We start from the raw sequence: 18,236 nt of genomic DNA, 5'->3' as shown, positions 1-18,236 counted from the left end.
TGTTGGTATGTTTAATTTTGCTGGCAGATGTAATGACTATTTTATCTAAACACATAGATTGCATCAATAGAAATGTTACCAAATTGACCTTTTTTACTTAAATTTTTAAGGGTTTTAAAACCACAATGATGGCCATCATATTTCCTGACTCGGCGTATACATTATTTTTTGATCATCTGTTGGATTTAATGTGAAGTATTACCATTTTAACTATTTTGTTACATGTGAAGAAGGGTTTTGAACCCAAGTCATTCTTTGTGTAGTATTTTTTTTTTTTTTTACTTCAAGCATTATATTTGCATTTACACTTAAATTCGCAGAATAATTGTTGGTTGACAAATCTATCAGTCATTGACATGTTTTTTAAATTAATCATCAGCATTTGGCTGCCGTGGAGGAAAGGAAGATCAAAGGACTCGTGGCCTTGCTGGTGGAAACTCAGATGAAAAAGCTTGAGATTAAATTACGACACTTTGAAGAACTGGAGACCATCATGGATAACGAGAGGGAATCTGTAAGTTGTGTGTCTGTCTATAAAATAATAGAATAGAAAAAAATAGAATTCCCTTTATTCAACCCATAGGGGAAATTTGACTCTAGGGTCTATTCCAAGGGAAGACAAGTAACTGGGTGAGTGCAGCGCCGCAAATTGAGCTAGGACAAGGTGACTTGCTCAAGGCCACACAGCGCAGCGGCGGGTGATTGAACTCGGTACCTTTCGGGTAAGAAGCGAAGACCATACCGCTGAGCTATGCTGCCCCTCATTTGGGCTTGGTGGAATCTGGGTGCAATGGGACGGAGATTGATCCCAGGTGAAGTCCAGTTGGGGTGGGGGGGTTCTGTCCACACAGCAGTGATTGGGTAGCTGGATCTCTTTGATCTGACAGAAAGTACTTTGTTATAGACTTTTTAGACTCATGTTATAGGCTAGCATCCTGGAAAAGGGTGGCAAGCACTTGCTATTGTCCATTTCACACTATAGAAACCAGGATCAACTCTGGCTCCATGGGTCTAATTGAATAATACTGAAGGACTGCTTTTTACGAAGCCTTTACAGACTTGCCAATGTGTCTTATATGAAGTATCACATTGAAGTCTAGTTGTATAAACCTCAGCATGTGAGCCGATCAGTCTGGAGTTTGTGTTCTACTGTGGACTGTGCAAAGTTAGGAGGAAAAAAATTTCTTTAGTAACTCCTCACGATACTCGTGAAAATTGGAACATCTAGCCAGTAACTGAATTGTCTGTTAGCTTTTTCTGTATGTCATTCAGCACTGTTGACTTGAGATCATCTGTACTTGTAAACCACCAATGGGCACATTTAGTTGATATTGTGTTGTATAAGAAAAAAATTTTTTTTTTCAAACATATATTTTTCGATCCTATTGCAAACTTAAAGATTGAGTGGCTTTTTAAAAAAAAATAACCGACAATAGCAATGACTTGAGTTATTGGTATTTCATACTCTCCAGTTGGCATCTTTTCCCTGTTGGTATCATGACATTATGTCAAAGTTAGTTTCAGTTGACCATCCCAGTGTGATTGTCTAAGTGTGCTTTTATATGTAATCTAGAATTTTTTTTACTATCCAATTTTCTTCCTTTTTACTGGTGCTGAAATTGTTACAAGCACCGTAAAGCCCTTAAAAACAGAAGAAAAAAAAAAAACAAAAAAAAAAACAAGCCTTGTTGTGGCTCTAAAAGTCTTTATTATATTATTATTGTTTTATATCCTCCAGCTTGAATATCAGCGTCAGCAACTACTCCAGGAGAAACAACAGTTCCACATGGAGCAAATCAGGGCAGCTGAGTACCGGGCCAGGCAAATAGCAAGTCAGCAAGTGGCTGAGACAAATGCTGGAGTTGCCGGGCAGTCAGGTCAAGGCGAAGGGGCTACCAGTGGCCATCTTAGCATGTCGTCGTCTGCATCATCTCAGAACCCAACCTTGGCCGCAGCAGTCACTCAAAACACACCAAGCTACGCCATGCACGGATCCCCCATGCCTCCTCAAGGACCACAGGTAATGAAAGTTATGGGCGATAAGAATGTTTTTTTTTTTTTACAGTTACCTCCTTCCGTAAATTCTAGCAAGTATTTTAGAAATTTATTGTAGTGTTCTGTAACGTACCTACTTCCCCCCATATTTGTGTGGTTCTAAGTGCATTACTATTAAACGAACAGCCATATATATTAACATTTTGAAAACTAACAAGGCCATAAAACAAAACAAAATGTCCCATCTGCTGGTCAGCAAAACATTTTGGAAATTATTATCTTTTTCATCCTCTTCAAGTTAAAACTCTTCAAAGAGATGTATGCTTTTAAAACTGAATTCTTCAGTAATGCAATTCTGCTCAGGCCCCTGTTATGTATCATGTACTAAACATCTGCTTTCCAATTGTATTTGGATGTCACACTTAATTAAACTGAAGTTGTTGATGCATAAGGGTCATGTTCTTTGATTATAAAGGAAGATTGGGTGTTAAAATTAGCTTGAAATTCAATATAGAGGATATAAAAGTTGAAGATTTGTTAAATCGGAAGCAGAAAGTTTACAGCCCATTTATGTTAAGAAGTTAGAATTTGATTTGTGAATTGTAAACTATTGATGTATTTGACCACCCCAAAGAGTTCCTTTTTCCCCTGCCATTAATATGACCTAAAATTGTTGCAAACAACTGAAATTAAAGAAAGTATGTCTCATAATGACAAGCAAAAAAAAGTAGGGCATTCCACAAATTCATAGCTCTGGCGAACGTTTATCAACTTTAATAACCACTTTCATATCTTAGAGGGTTTTTTTTTAATTGTTTACACAAGAGAATCTGCATTAATTTGTTTGACTTGAGCTTTGAAAATTTCTTTTTAAAGTTATTTTTTTTACTGACTTTTTAATATAAATGTTAAAAAATCTATCTTCAAGTAGTTTTTAAAATTTCATTTCCTTTTCTTGTGTTATCCTCTTTGTTATTTCTGACTATGATCCTTGAAGTATGAAACACAGTTTTCCAGATTTCTACCATACACAGTTGCTTCTCCCTGATGTTCCACATTCATATTTTGAAGAGAGAAATGCCATCATTTTTTAATGTGTGTCTTTACTAAGCTAATCCAGGTAAAGGATACCACAAGCCCCGGCGTTCATTTTTGTTTTACTCACAATTCTATATGTGTCTGCCCCACAGGTGCAAGTGTCCCAGATGTCTCAGGGTTCCCCCACCTCCTCCCTCCCCTCTTCCATCTCTCCATCCTTGCCATCAGCCGCGTCAGCACCCCAGTCAGCAGCCCCAACCACCACTCCTGCCATCCCATCCACCATCCCAGCCCCAACACCACCAACCTCAACTACAGCTACCACTCCCGTCTCAGCAGACGCCCAAAACAACACGTCTACGCCGTCATCATTATCATCGTCGACAGCCACACCACTGGCCACAACGTCAGACACAACAGTTGCTTCACAACCACCACCACTACACCAGCCCTCTGCAACCCCCTCAGCAGTGGCCACAACTGCCAACATGGCATCTGTATCAGGCTCTGGACCGTCCATCACCCCTCCTGTCCAGTCGGCTTTGACACAAGCTTTACAATCATCATCGACACCGTCTCAAACACCCCCACCACCACCTAGTGTTACAACACCCACCCCACAACAACCAATGCCTACACAACAACCGCAACAACAACAACAACAACACCCCATGGCACAGCAACAACAACAGCCGATGCAGCAGCACCCCTCAATGGGCCCCATGGGTCAACAATACCCTCCACCCCAGTCAGGGCCCCAGATGTACCCGCCAAATCAAGGGCCTCCTCCACAAGGCACCCCTGGGCCATACCCACCCCCCAACACCAGTTATCCAGGAGGTGCCCCCTCCCAACATCCAATGGGCCCCGGTCCCATGCAGCCATACGGGGCTCCGCCTAATCAGGGCCAACCAAATGCAGGGCCCTACCCATACAATCAGTACCCACCCCAATATCCCCCTGGATCAAATCAGTACCCCCCACCCCCACACATGGCCCCGCCTACAAGTCAACCGGGCCAATACCCTCCTTACAGCGGGCCGCCAGGCAATTACCCAATGCAGGGCCCTTACCCGGGACAGTATCCCCCACCAGGCCCAGCACAACAGCAACAGCAGGGCCCCATGCCAGGCAACCCTCAAGGTCCCCCTCAGGCAGCTGGAGGGCCCCCTAGACCCCCCATGCCAGGAACAGGGAACCCATCAGGTGAGCCACGACTGTACAGTCTTTAGACATTAACTTGAATAAAATATTCCCAAACTTGAACCCTAACCCTGGTTTGATGTTCAGTATGAGGCTGTAGCTGTCTGATATGTGGGCTCTTAGTATGACACTCACCTTCGGATGGCCAGGTCCAGGGTTCGAGTCCTGCTCTTAGTGGTGCATGGCTCTTTACTCACATTCTCTCGCTGTACTCAGATGTGTCATTGAATATCTGGCTGCTGTTGACAGCTTTGTCTCTGTCGAAAATTTTTTTGTAATATTGCCTAACAGACGTCGTGACTCGTCCTACATGTTTATGTGTTGCTGTTGGCCAGGGACCCCTTGTAGGGTCGTATATTACATATAAGTAGAAGAAGGAGGTGTGTTTTTTTTTGTGTTTTCAAAGAAGGAGGTTAGTGGGTAGGTGGATGGGTTGGTTGATTCGTCATTGGATGTGAAATTCTTGCCATTATCATCGTTGTTAAATGTCTGCCATTACCAAAAGTTTATATAATTGTAAGTTTTTGACTTTGGCGACAAAATTTGTCACTTTTAAAAGTTTGAAAAACTTTTCTTTTTATATCAGCCTCTCAGTATTTTGGTCATCAAAGCCTTACAAAAATGGCCTTTTGGCACAATTTCATACATATCCGTATATGTATTCCTATACTTTTTTTTTTATTTCACACATACAATTTTTTGGCGTAGTTTATACTAATTAAAATTTAATTGAAGTATGCAGGCCTTTAGTAATACATTTTTTTTTGGACAAAAGTATTGTAATGATTTGACTAAAGAGCACAGCAACCACCGCCGCTACCACCCTCTAACCCCCAGCATTTTCTTTATATTTCACATCATTAAGGGTACAACTACCTACCTCCACCATCTAACTCAAGACATGTTGTTTCTCTCCTGCCTCCCCTCCCTCTTAGCCCCACCCCCTCCCACCACAGGCACTAACCCAGGCCAGGAACAGATGATGACGTCGCCAAGCCCTGCCCAGTCGGAATAACCATGTGACCAGAAGGCGTATTGATTGCATCAGAGACATGACGACGACGAATCTCATCACATGTTTAGTCTGTCCAGAAATATTACAGACCCTTTTTATTTAAAATAGTCTTAAATATCTTTATATATTTGTCGTAAATGTCAGTAACAAGGGTGGGTGTTTATCAAGTGTTTAAAATGTTATTAAGTTGGTAGGTGTTTAAGTTTATGTCATAAATTCCAATAAATGGATGTGTGTTCATTTATATTAATGTTACGGGTTATTAGACCAGCCATGCAATAATAAGCCGGTCGATCATATGACATTTACATTTTTACCCAGCATTTACCATTCATGCCAGCCACGTAAATGTAATCAAAAGTATACGCATTTTTAAAATACAACGGGGCTCATTTCAGAACATTGATTTGTTATTCTACAAGAAAAATGGATGTGTGTATTTACATTGATTTTGACTACGCTTATTCTTAAGTATTATAAACTGATATCTTGTTTTTTGTAGCCTGTGCCAGAAGCTGGAGACCAAAAGCCTTGTGCTTTGTCGTCATAACCTACTGCAATCAATTCTTCATTATCTTTAAATCCAATAACTTTTTTTGGGCAGGTTTGTCCCTTTAAACTCAAGGTTAAATTGTAAGAGGCATATTAAGGCAAAACTTTTTTCAACGTTTATTTTTCAAGATCTGAGTTATAAAATCTGCTAATAACTAATTTATAGTGATTGTGAGTCACTTCAAATGTTTTATCTCATAATTTAAATTATGTCCTCTAATTCCTGTTTAAATTGATTGATTCCATGATTTTTGTTGGGTTTTTTTTTGCCTAGAACAAAACACATTTGTTGTTGAAGTGGACTAAGTATTCAAATAAATTTGTTATACAAGTAAAAAAAAATATCCAGGGTGCATACTTCATATGATGGCAAATCACGTTCGGGTACAAGTTAATATTTATAAATATAACGTTTAAATTGAAATTCATCTTTTTTTTTTTTTTGTGGGAAAAAGAGTATAGGTTTTTAGATTTGTGTTTCTGTGTGGGTGGGACAGTGGGTTTGTGTGTGGGGTGGGTGTGGGTGTATCATATGTAAATTTTATAGTGCATTTTATATTGTAGTTAGAGATTAAATTTATCATGTAACATTGATAATGTTATGGCAATGAACACTTGTTGATGATGGTGACGATGACGACGAAGGTGGCTATGTATATGATCAAATGTTTTCTTGTTATTTTTTTTTTTATTACTTTCTATTCTAAGCCTGTGCCAGAACCGTGGTTGTCATTTTATGCACATCATTTCATGTTTGTCTTGTAATTATTTCCTTTTAATATTTTATCCCTTTACTGAATGAAAAAAAAATTTGCTTTCGGGGCAATGAGAGCTGTAATCTAATCAAATTGATTAAACGAATTATATTTAATTTGTCTAAAATTTATGATTAAGCATTGTTTGCATAACTATGATGATCTATCACTTGGAAAGGAGTTATGATCAGGTCTGATTAGATAATGGTTACAAACTTACTTAAGTTCAATTTAAGTAATGATTTTTTAACCCTAAACAATTTGAGCAGTATTTAAGACAATTTGGGTTATCTCATAATTTTTTCAAAACTTAAATTCTGTCAAAAGTGAACTCACTTTTTTTCATGTGTCCAAGCAGCCAAGTGTTGTTTAGCACACAAAGTTGTTGTATTTCATGTTAACCTGTTAATCTTTAAAGATGAATTTTCTTCTCTCAAAGAAATCTGATGTAGAATAACATGGCGTCCAAAGAACTTGAGGAAGTTATTTTTATATTTTGAAAAAATCCATTATGCTTTTGGGGTCTAGCTTCTGGCACAGGCTCTTTTATAGTATTGATGTATCCAATGTTTTGTCTGTCAATTTTATTATTTTATTTTTTTTTTTGTAATGATGGAATAAATCAATGTTTTATTCATAAACGCCTTAGTCTTTTTTCTTTCTTTTTTTTTACTTTAATTTTTTTTTTTTTTTAAATCAGTTACGGATTAAACAAAATCCATTGAATACGTTATCTTATTTTCCCAGTTTATGATGGATAAGTAAAATTCTAGACAATTCAGGAGAGCTACCTTCAATTCTGAACAATTGATATCTAATCGATTCAATTTCACTATGCTCTATGCACTTCTTAGGCTCTTTACAATTTCACTCTGCTCTATGCGCTTTACAATTACTTAATTATGCCCTTCACAACAACAAATCCTCTCCATCCTTGTCTTGCTTTGTGCCATCTTCTCAGCTTCTCTCCATGTTAAGCCTTCAGTTTTTAGATCCTCCACCAATGCCCTCCTCCAACTGTTGCCTAGGTTGTCCTCTTTTCCTTGTTCCCTGCAGGTTTCATGTCAGAACCTGCCTGGTAATATTTGTTTCAGGCTTTCTCATGGTGTGTGGCCCAGCCATTTCCATGTCTCTTAATTTCTTAAGTTAAGACAATAAATAATATATGTACATATTATGCCAAGAGCATTTACATGGTTTCTTCTAAATCGGTAAATGTGGATCCCGATAGCTCAGTTGGTAGAGCGATAGCTCAGTTGGTAGAGCACTACTCATTTTACACGTAAATGGACCTAAATCAATCCTGGGAGAAGTCGAGATTTTTTTTCAGACCTCTTTTCCATCCAGCAGTGATTGGGTAGCTGGATTTGTCAGATCTGTCTGAAAGTACTTTGTGATAGACCAGTGTTCTATCAAAAGAGTTGCAAGCAATTATATTTTCTGGTTCGCGCAGGAGAAACCGCGATAAGCCCCGGCTCTATCTCTATTGCATACACAGTACAAGTCGCCTATTAGGTGTTGGTTTTCGCTTTTAAATGCGTTGGGTGCCGATGGTTCAAGTTGGTAGATCACTCGCTTCTCGAGCAAGCGACCGAGGTTGATCCCCCGAGTACAGTTGAGATTTTTTTCTGCCCACCCAGTAGTGATTGGGTAGCTCGATCTGATAGTGCTAGATCTCGTGGAAAGTACTTTGCTATATATACAAGCGTCCTATCCAAAGGGTAGCAGGCAATTGTCTGCATGGGTGTCAGTTTTCCGGTTCATGCCGGAATTCCGGTTTCGCGATATCTCGAAGTCAAATACCTCCGGTATACTAAATTTTTCAAAAAATGTTGAGGGAGTACCTCTGGTACTCTCTGTCTCTCTCTGTTCTTTGGCTCCCCTAGACCTAGAGAGACAACTGCACTGTGAGTATTTCACTATGTATTATAAGTTGGTTTTAAAATCAAATTAATTTCCTCATTGTGTCAATATGTTTGCTGTGTAATCATTTAATAATGGTATAAAATCGGTGATGAAATAAGAGTAAAGTTTAGGCCGCATTTTCAGTAGGAACATTTTCAGGTTTGGCAAAGTGTCGAGATTTTAGTTTCAGGTTTCAGCACTTCTTCCTGCTGGCACCCATGATTGTCTGTTTCACACTATAGAAACGGGGATAAACTTCCTCTCCATGGGCCAAATGTCTCTGAAGGACTGTTTATTTTTTGTGGCTCGTATAGCTGTCTAAGGATATAACCTTCACAAGACTATAAGTAATGATTAGACAAATTCCAGTCCCACTTATAATTGACAATAAAAGTAAGTCAGATTTATTTTGTTTTAAATTGTACGTGTTTTTTAAAAGATATTATTCATCATTGGGCACAAACTAAGGAAAAAACAAAACCACAATATTTTTTATTGTGATTCATATCTTCTTAGCAGCTGAGGTCCTTAGCTGAACTGGCCATCTCTCTGCTTCGGGTTGTTAGGGTACCGTTTGATGAACAGGTGTGAGGTTGGCCAGCTCTTCCTATGGCCAAGCCAGGAAGGGAGAGAAATCCCATATTAGCTCACTCAATCCTTAAGACTTTTGCTACTTGTCAAATTTGGAAAAATATGATATGTATTAAAAATGAGCATGTAGGCACATAGATTCTATTTTATTCAACTATCATTAACATAAAAAAAAGACTAAAAACATTAATTTTGATACTACGCCTATAACTTGTCTCAGAAAAATGTAAAAATAAATAGGCATCGGGTAAAAGTAACTTTGGTAAACGACGGATATAGTCGGTGTTAGGGTTGAGTGAGTTAATAATATTAATGAATAATATCACACCACTGAATCAGGACAAAACACGTCTGTTCTTGACGATATTTTTTGTTGGAGATCATGTCTTGTTGTAAGTGGCAGATTTTTATAAGGCCATGAGTCTTTGTTTTGATAAGATAGGGTTGTGGGCATGTCTGCCAGATGTTCGCACTTAATTTTTGTTGTCCGATATTGGCGGAGTTTGAAGAAGTTCTCACAGAGGTGTGAAGTTTGCATCTTCGTCACGAGGGGCTTTAATTGCGCGTCAGCTGGAAATGACATATACCGTTAATCCTCTTTGTGACAAAGACGCAAAGTACTTTCTGCCAGATTTAGCAGATCCAACTACCCAATCACGGCTGGGTGGACAGGGGACTCTGACAAAATCTCAACTGGGATCGATCTTAGTCCCTTCGCGTGTGAAGCGAGTGCTCTACCAACTGAACCATTGGAACCCCACCCCCCTCGTTCTACTCTCTTTTCTAAATTTGTAATGGTACATGTGCTCATCAACCTATTTATTTTTTTTTTAAAACTTGGACAGGGGGTTTGAGAGACTTAACAATCTGTTCTTGGTAGTTTCCTAAACATGAATGATAATAATAATGATGATGATGATAACAATATTAATAATAATAATAATAATAATAATAATAATAATAATAATAATAATAATAATAATAATAATAATAATAATAATGATGATGATGATGATGATGATGATAATAATAATAATAAACAAAGAGCAAAAAACAACAAACAAACAAAAAAACAAAACAAGGCAAAAAATCACTCCTATCCCTTGCAAATAGTAGTAGATCTAAGCACAAATAACAAATGAATGAAGAGAGATTTCCCCTCCTAAAAGTAAGAAAGGATAAAGAAAAGAATGATTCTTTAAAAAAAATAATTTTTTTTTTAACCACCATTATTGTCCGTATTCCGATTGACCGGGTTTTTTTTTGTTTGTTTTTTTTTTTTTTTTTTTTTTTTTTTTTTTTTTTTTTTTTTTTTTTTTTTTTTTTTTTGTTTTTTGTTTTTGCGTGTCACGGAAAATGCGTTTCGTTTAATGGGCTTTTTGATTCCGTCTTCGACTTGAACTCACAACATCAACAATAAACAAACACCAACAAGATGTGTCAAGAGTGTTAAAATCAGAGTTCTTTCCTGGTTTGTTGGACAAGTTTTTTGGGTTGGTTTTTTTTTTCTTGTTCTTCTCAATGTTCGTAATTAACGTTTAAAAAGAGTGTGCAAGTTACATTGTTTCCCTTTCCCATTCCTGGACTGGTTTCAGGTATGAAGATCCATAGAGGAGAGTGGGGAGAAGTGGGCAACGAACCCCTCCTCCTATCCTTGAAATCGTTGGATCAAATTTATTTGGATAAGAATATGAAAAAGCGTGTGGCTCGTCATTATTTCAGATGTATTATTTATTCTTTGGGATAAATTCTATGGGAAGGACTTCCGTAGTTTCACAGCACGCCTAAAGAGGGGATTTAAAAAAAAATTATCGCTGGACCCCAACGAACCCCTACCCCTCCTCTTTATTATCGGGGCGAAACCCTAGAACCTATCTTCAGCCCTAACTAAAGATACTATAGCCCTTATAAAACAATGCTTGGGCTGAAAGATCAAGTAATATTTAATAAAACTGCTGTGAAACTACGGAAGTCCTCCCATTCCATGTACAGGCACTCAATTGCTGTCAGTTGACTTGTACATATTATATGCAGGTCTGACATTAGAACCCACTTATGAGTCGTGTTTAAACATTGTTGTAATAGAGAATATTTTGCGTCATTAAAAAAAAAAAAAGTAAATCCTTCACAACAATGAGCCCATAAGAAATTGGGTTATCAGACCTGCACATGAGTACACGTCGCTGTTAGTCAATGTGCACATATTTGCAGAGAACGCAATTATGGGCCTAATTTAACATTGTTGAAATGGACAATATTTTGCGTTGGCTTGAGATTATTCCCATTTCAACAATGAGCCCAGAATCATTTGCGTTATCAGCACTGCAAATAATACACGTTGCTATTGGTAAATATACTGGGTTGCTCACCTGGTGTTAAAATTAAAATTTCCTTCATTTATCCAAAGAAAGAAACTAGACTGGTAGGATTATTATTACGAGTATTAGTCATTGAAGTGGCACCTGCATATGGAATGTCTACCATTCATTCTTTTTTCTCTCCATTAATCGTAAACGAAGATGGCAGCGGCTGTCGCTTTCATTAAAAAAACAAAACAAAACAAAACAAAAAAACCCAAAAAACCTTGACTTTTCCACTCAATTAAATTACCTGTAAATTTATTTAGACTCGACAAAATAAAATAAAAAATACATGTGAATGATAAATGAGAGGAATAAGTGTTCGAATTAATACTATCTAATTCTTCAGAACCATTTATCCCGCTTTTTATAGCGTGGAACAGACAATAGCAGTTGCTTCCTACCCTTGGGGTGAGGGTTTGGTTTGAATTTTAAAGAGGTGTATTCACGTAATTGGCATTTGCGATAGGCATATGTAAAAGAAGTCCATTTGTCGACCTTTCTCTAGTTAAAAAAATGAAAATCACCTGATCACTGAAGTTGCAAAAGCCTGAGTGTGGTCTTCTGGACCTCTCAACGTGGGCAGAGGGGTCACTTGCTGTGTCCTCTATCCCCCATATCTGTTTTCATTTTCTATGGTGCGATTTATTCCTTTTCTTATCGCTTTTTTTCTCAGCACATCGTCATCACCAGTTTTTGTCTCCAATGAGTCCTTGCTGTGTCCTCTATCCCCCATATCTGTTTTCATTTTCTATGGTGCGATTTATTCCTTTTCTTATCGCTTTTTTTCTCAGCACATCGTCATCACCAGTTTTTGTCTCCAATGACAGATGGCGTCCATTGCCACCCTGGACAGAATTGAGATGCTTGCGCAAAGACTGGAGTCTCTAACTAACGGGACAGGAAAGGAATACATGGCAGAATTAGATGCTTATATGAAGACTCTGAAAGTCATCCGGACCTGGCCAAACCCACACGTCAACTTGGACAAGAGTGAAGGCGTGGTCTGGATAGCGCTGATTCCTATCTTGTATTTCTTGTTTGTTTTTTTAATTCTCGGCGTTCTTGTCTCTTACATTTGGTATGGCCAGAGGTGGAAAGAGAGGGCAAAGCATGTGGACAGTGGTTGGGCAACTCCTGATGCATTGAGTAATCGTTTACATAATAACAACAGTAACTATAATGAAAATAGTAATAATAGCAGGAACAGCAAACACAAATACACTTGTAGCAACAACAACAACAACAACAACAACAGCAACGCTAATTTCGTTCGAAGCCGCTTTGAAACTGGAAAAAGTAATTCAGATATTATAGGTTCTGCCATTAGGGCGTCACTGACCTCCAAGAGGTCAAACAGATCAGTCGATGTTCATAAAAATGACATCAATGATAACGACTACCAATCCATAGCCGGGTCGCCATTTTCCACGGCTACGTATCCGTTTTCCCATCGGACGAGGAAATGCCAAGATCCATTCTCAAATGTCAGGGATGAAATCGGAAATAGGAATGAGAGCAGTCGTTGCTCTCTGCGTTATCCCATTAACATCAGCATTGCCAGCCAGTCATTTTACAGTAACGAAGACAGCGGCGGTGATCTTGACGAGAGCCGCGATAATGGAGATATAATTTCAAGAGACAGTCTCCGAACGTCAATGGAGTCGCAAAAACTTTTGGCGACGGGCGTCATGGAAATTGCCCCCGATGATTTGTACTCGATGTCTGATAATACCGCCTATGCTGGTGATGAGGACGACGATGATAATGGTCACGTGATGAAATGTCATCAAATTCAGCCAGCCAATAAAAGTTCTCATCATGAAATTTGCGAAATTTCCGGTTTTGAAAACCCAAGTTTTCAAATCGAAAGTGAAATCACTGACAAGCAAAACCAGTTTTTGGAAGATCCAATGGGATACCTTATCGACCACAGCAACGATCTGGAACTGGAAGAAAAAATGTGCGATGAATTTGGTCAAGAGAACAACATATCTTCCGTTTCTATGGCGACACACTTTCAGACCTCTTTCTTAGGTGGAACAAAACATTCAAATTCCGAATCTTTCTCTGCGTCTTCTTCTAATATGGGACATTTTTTAAATATACAAGGAACAATCGATCAGTCACTAGATAAAAACAAACAGTTTGCTAAGCCAACTGAAGAGAAGACTCTGTATCCCTCAGTGTCCAACGTTGATGGTGAAACTCTTGTCAGAAACAACTACATCGGTCACGTGGGAGTGGGAGTGGGAGTGGGAAGGGCATTGCCACCATTGCCACCCAGTCATTACCCCAGACAACAAAGAGAGGATCCAGGCGGTCTTCGGCAGCACCAACCTACTGGCTATCACAATCGACGTGTCGACCCGAATGCTTTTGATACATCGTCACTCCTGGACACATCCAACGAGAGTGGCAACCTCAGCCTTTCCAGCAGCATTGCCAAGTGAGTAAACATTTAAAATCACGCGACTTTAAATGAATCAAACTTAAGTGTATCCTACTGCTCCCCAAAACCTAATTTCAGATTACACTAATTTTGCAAATTGAATATCATATGTGCAAATTATCGTTTCTGTTCGTTCGTCACGACAGAACAGAGCAAGAATTGAGTCATTTACAATTCTCCCGCAACAGGAGTTGTAAGTAAGTTTATTACAGATTGGTTCATATTTTTGCAGATGTTTTAGATGGTGAGGGGCTCAAATCACCTGATTGATTGGTTAAGAGGAAGTCAGAAAATTTAATATCCAAGGGTATTCGGTCAACTCTGTATTCGGTCAATCGATTGCATACACCGAATCGAAGCTGTTTCTTTCTGGCGCTAAAATGACTTAAAAGTGTCGAGAGCGTCGTAAATATTCCTGAAACGCCCTTGCTCCTTTTGCGTCGAGTAGAGAGCTATCAGGACATTCCCGTTTCATGTTTCTGAATTCTCTAGTTAAAAGATTTCCTTTTTTTTTTGCACCGCAGGTTTCACGCTAGTCGAGTAAAATCATGTAACGACTTCCCAATGGACGAATTACAAAAGGCCATGCCCGCCCAGGACGCCAATTGGTCAATAGACCACGTGACCCCTGATACCCTTTCTATGTATCCGAATCGGGGGAGCTTTAGCCAGTCTTTCGAAGAATCGAAATTAAATGTAGGATCGATCAAAGGGGAATGCCATTCTTTTCTAGAATGTTCAGAGGACGCAGAGGAAGGAAAAGAAAAAAGACAAGCAAGATATCACGCCGAGAGCCAGAATGGAAGTTGTGGCCACATTGATGCAGACGACCCTTGTAAACAACTTGATATTCAACAGAGTAGAGAAGGGGAGAGTTCTACAAAGGATGTAATACGGAGTGACAAAAATCCGAGAATGAAGAGAATGATGTCTCTGGATTGGTTGAAGTCTGGTAAAGTTTCTGTTGAGAGAAGGCTGAAAGAGTTTGGTTATGTTCGACCAAAGGGGAAAAAGACATATGTGGAAACTGAGGGGCTGGCCTAATTGGAAGTTTTATCTTTTGTATGTGTGTGTGTTTGTGTGTGTGTGTGTGTGTGTGTGTGTGTGTGTATGCATGCCATGTAATGATGTAAGTACGTGTGCACGTATTTTGATGGGGACACTGGTTGGTCTCCTCTATGTTCATTTAAATTGTTTTTCTTATGTGAAATTCTTTTTGCTCCCAAAAGATTCGACTTGATTCTGCCCTTCCCATGTCTCGAATAATTTTCCGTGAGGGAGGCAGTGGGATATTATATATTATATAATATATATATATATATATATATATATATAATATATATATAAATATATATATATATATTATATATATATATATATATATATATATAATATAATATATGGAAGTATATTATTATTTTATAGTAGTTGTTTTTGTGTGTGTTGTTGTGTGTTATGCATGCCATTAATGATGTAAGTACTGTCACGTATTTTGATGGACACTGGTGGTTCCTATGTCATTTAAATTGTTTTTATGTGAAATCTATTTGCTCCAAAATGATTGATTGATTTGCCCTTCCATGTCTCAATAATTTTCCGTAGAGCATGATATATATGTGTGTGTGTGTGTGTGTGTGTATTGAAGTTAATCAACTCAATAAACGAAGTATAGAAAATATTTAGCCTCCAATTCAGAACAATTCAAATATTATAATTTTAACACAATATATCGTGTGAATGGTTATTTAGGTCACCTGAAATTACACCTGCCCTGTGAATTTGAAATATCTCATTATATCAGGAATTGATGAATTATTTATCAAACCTTACCGTGAATCTGTCCACAGATTTACAGAAATGCTTTATAAATTATTAATCAACATAATAATATACTGTATTATATTTATACAATATGGATGTTTATTGTACTTGTACACGTGGGCCGCTTGTTTGAGTGGTTATTTATAAACTCGCTGAATACTAAAGCTTTGTTCAATATGACTGGAATGAATACATTTTAATTTATCTCGTCGTTCATTTGATTAATAAGAATACAGAATCTGTTGTGAATAAGCACACATGATTTACATCACTTTAATAAAATACATTTATTTTTGTTATTAATAAAAGTATTTGCATTCAACCAAAGTTTAAGATTAAGAATCCATTTTTGTCTGTTGCAATCGCCGTAAAACCCTTTAAAACGAAAAACGAAACAAATGATACCAGAATGACAGCCAAAGGAACGCTTTCCCTTGGTATAACTTTTAATTGTGTTTGCAGTGGTTAAGCTCTAAAATCCAAGATAATTTAAAAAAATTATATCAAATGAAAGCCCGTCTTCTTTTTAATGCTTGGTCAAAATTTGAGTCGGATCCGTTGATTGCCGTAATTCATGTTGTTGACTAACCGAACGTTCCACATTCGAAATCATTTATACGAACTTTATCTGTGACTTTTTAATCAGAAAAGTGAGTGGGGCAGACACTTATGTTGATAACAACAAGAAATGAAGTGAGTGGGACGTGGCTAGCTCATACGGTAGAACACGATCTCCCCGGCCAGGCGGAGTTTTCGTACCAGTAAGGTCGCGGGTTCGAGCCCCCATCGCCGCCGCGAAGTTTTTATTCTCTGTTGTCTTCTGGTACTTTCCTACTCAATTCATTTCTTGTTGTCATTTATCTGTGAATGTTTTGTCCCCATCGACACCTTATTTCATAAAAAAAATTCAACCATTCGGGGTTCAACCAAAATAAAAATGTTATTATGTTATTGTTTGATTGAAAAATTCATTTTTCTTTAGTACTGATAAGTTTCAATGTTACTGTTTTCTGATGTCTGTAATTGTAGGCATTCTTTTAAATTTTCTGTGAAAGTTTGAAATTCCTTGTTCTTGTTCTCGCTCCTATTCTTGTTCTTGCCCCATTATCTCCTCCTGAGTACGCTTCCATTCTCGTTAATGTTCACATCTCAGACGGACAACTTTGGATGTTCACTTTATGTAATATAATATTCCATACATCTTTACCGCTGACGCACTGAAAGTTTGTGAACACTTCAAATAGATCTCATACATTGTTCCGGTCAGGAAATGCAAGGGAATTAATTATGTAGTTAATGGCTTTAATATTATACATCGGTTACCTCCCTTGTTATACATGTGTTCCCCCCGGTACTGCACTCATAACTTACTATCTCGTCTGGGGTAAAGTTGTTCTTGTTCTTGCACCATAATTTTACACTGACTACGCTTATTATCTAGTTCTTGTCTACACCTGAGTCGACTGGGGTAATGTGGATACAAAGTCGGTACCATAATTTTCCATTGTCGCCCACTGGCCAATGATCACGCTTACCATTGCTTGACTTGTGTGGAAAGATGAGACATCGTACCACTGAACCATCGGAACGGACAACTATGGATGTTTACCTCATATATTGAACACTTTAAACAAAAGAGCTAAAAACACAATGATGCTATGCTCTTAGCCAAAAAACAAAAAACAAAAAGAAACAAACAAAATACAAACTAGCATCCACCTGCCGGAGAATAACGTACTAACACACAAAACTATGTGTAATCTTGGACATTTATAGTCAAATTTTTATATTTTAGTGAGAACAAAGTACTCACAAAAATGGCTGGCTAAAAAACAATAACAAAGAGCTGAGTGACGTCAATTTCGTCCCTTCTTTACCGTACCACTGACCCACAAGAACGCACAAGTCTTGATGGTTATTTTGTTTATAAGTGAACATAAAAGATTTATCTCACAACAGTGTTCCGATCATGTAATGCAAGGGAATTAATCATGTAAATAATGTACTTAAATAATTTACATCGGTTATCTCCTTTGTTATATAATGAAATCCTTCTTGATTAGTTGCCTAGTTGCCCAGGTGAACAGTGTGTATTGGCTTCTTGGTAGTTGCCCATAACCTCAAGCAAACAGCTCACAGATCCTGAGCATCACTCACAATTTTAACAGGCGATTGAAACAAATGCATTGTCGGGTGTTCGATGCAATTCCTTCATCAGTGTGTTAAGGGATAAATAATCACTAATTTGGGGACTTGATAAATAATCACTAATTTGGGGACTTATCTGTTTGGCATGTACTAACGGTAGCTATGAAGTTAAGGAATCTTTACCAAGTCTATTCGTGGACAGGAAAAAGAATAGTCAAAGAGACGAAATGGGTTAAATGTCAGGAAATATTCTGATTTGTCAATTCCTAGTAGCTCCACATTCAAAAACATGGGAGGGAAACAGTCGAATGTATAGTAATAGTTTTTGGAGATGATATTTTTTTCCTTGTAAATCGTCTCTCTTATGTAATTTTTTCTTAACATATGATTTGTAAACATTT

The 18,236-nt window shown here is 37.9% G+C and overlaps 2 protein-coding genes across 3 annotated transcripts in view; both read left to right on the top strand.

The window, feature by feature from the left end:
- Positions 1-7,199, top strand: part of LOC144958124 (SWI/SNF complex subunit SMARCC2-like) — a 37,042-nt gene extending 29,843 nt beyond the window's left edge. The window contains exons 22-25 of one of the 2 annotated variants that reach the window (XM_078889855.1): positions 380-514; positions 1,739-2,020; positions 3,186-4,239; positions 5,172-7,199. In XM_078889855.1, the coding sequence (XP_078745981.1) occupies positions 380-514; positions 1,739-2,020; positions 3,186-4,239; positions 5,172-5,251 (1,551 nt within the window). In that variant the 3' untranslated portion in view covers positions 5,252-7,199. The remainder of the gene's footprint in view (positions 1-379; positions 515-1,738; positions 2,021-3,185; positions 4,240-5,171) is intronic. The other variant, XM_078889856.1, reaches the window with a different exon arrangement.
- Positions 7,200-10,392: 3,193 nt separating this feature from the next.
- LOC144957840 (uncharacterized) lies at positions 10,393-15,153 on the top strand. The gene is made up of 3 exons (XM_078889302.1): positions 10,393-10,547; positions 12,209-13,863; positions 14,391-15,153. Exons 2-3 carry the CDS (start codon positions 12,245-12,247, stop codon positions 14,908-14,910), a joined length of 2,139 nt encoding a protein of 712 aa, XP_078745428.1. The 5' UTR covers positions 10,393-10,547; positions 12,209-12,244; the 3' UTR covers positions 14,911-15,153.
- Positions 15,154-18,236: the final 3,083 nt, after the last annotated feature.

The sequence above is a fragment of the Berghia stephanieae genome, chromosome 12 (genome assembly GCF_034508935.2).
Source record: "Berghia stephanieae isolate SIO BIC M18660-M18661 chromosome 12, UCSD_Bste_1.3, whole genome shotgun sequence".
Taxonomy (NCBI): domain Eukaryota; kingdom Metazoa; phylum Mollusca; class Gastropoda; order Nudibranchia; family Aeolidiidae; genus Berghia; species Berghia stephanieae.
Note: the sequence above shows the minus strand (reverse complement) of the source record. Positions and strands in the feature narration are given on the sequence as shown.

What these genes read in the sequence shown, in the direction of transcription:
- LOC144957840 (XM_078889302.1), top strand. Translation starts at nt 12,245, where the DNA reads ATGGCGTCCATTGCCACCCTGGACAGAATTGAGATGCTTGCGCAAAGA. An exon ending in CTTTCCAGCAGCATTGCCAA is followed by an intron (nt 13,864 to 14,390) that starts GTGAGTAAACAT and finishes TTTGCACCGCAG; the next exon opens with GTTTCACGCTAGTCGAGTAA.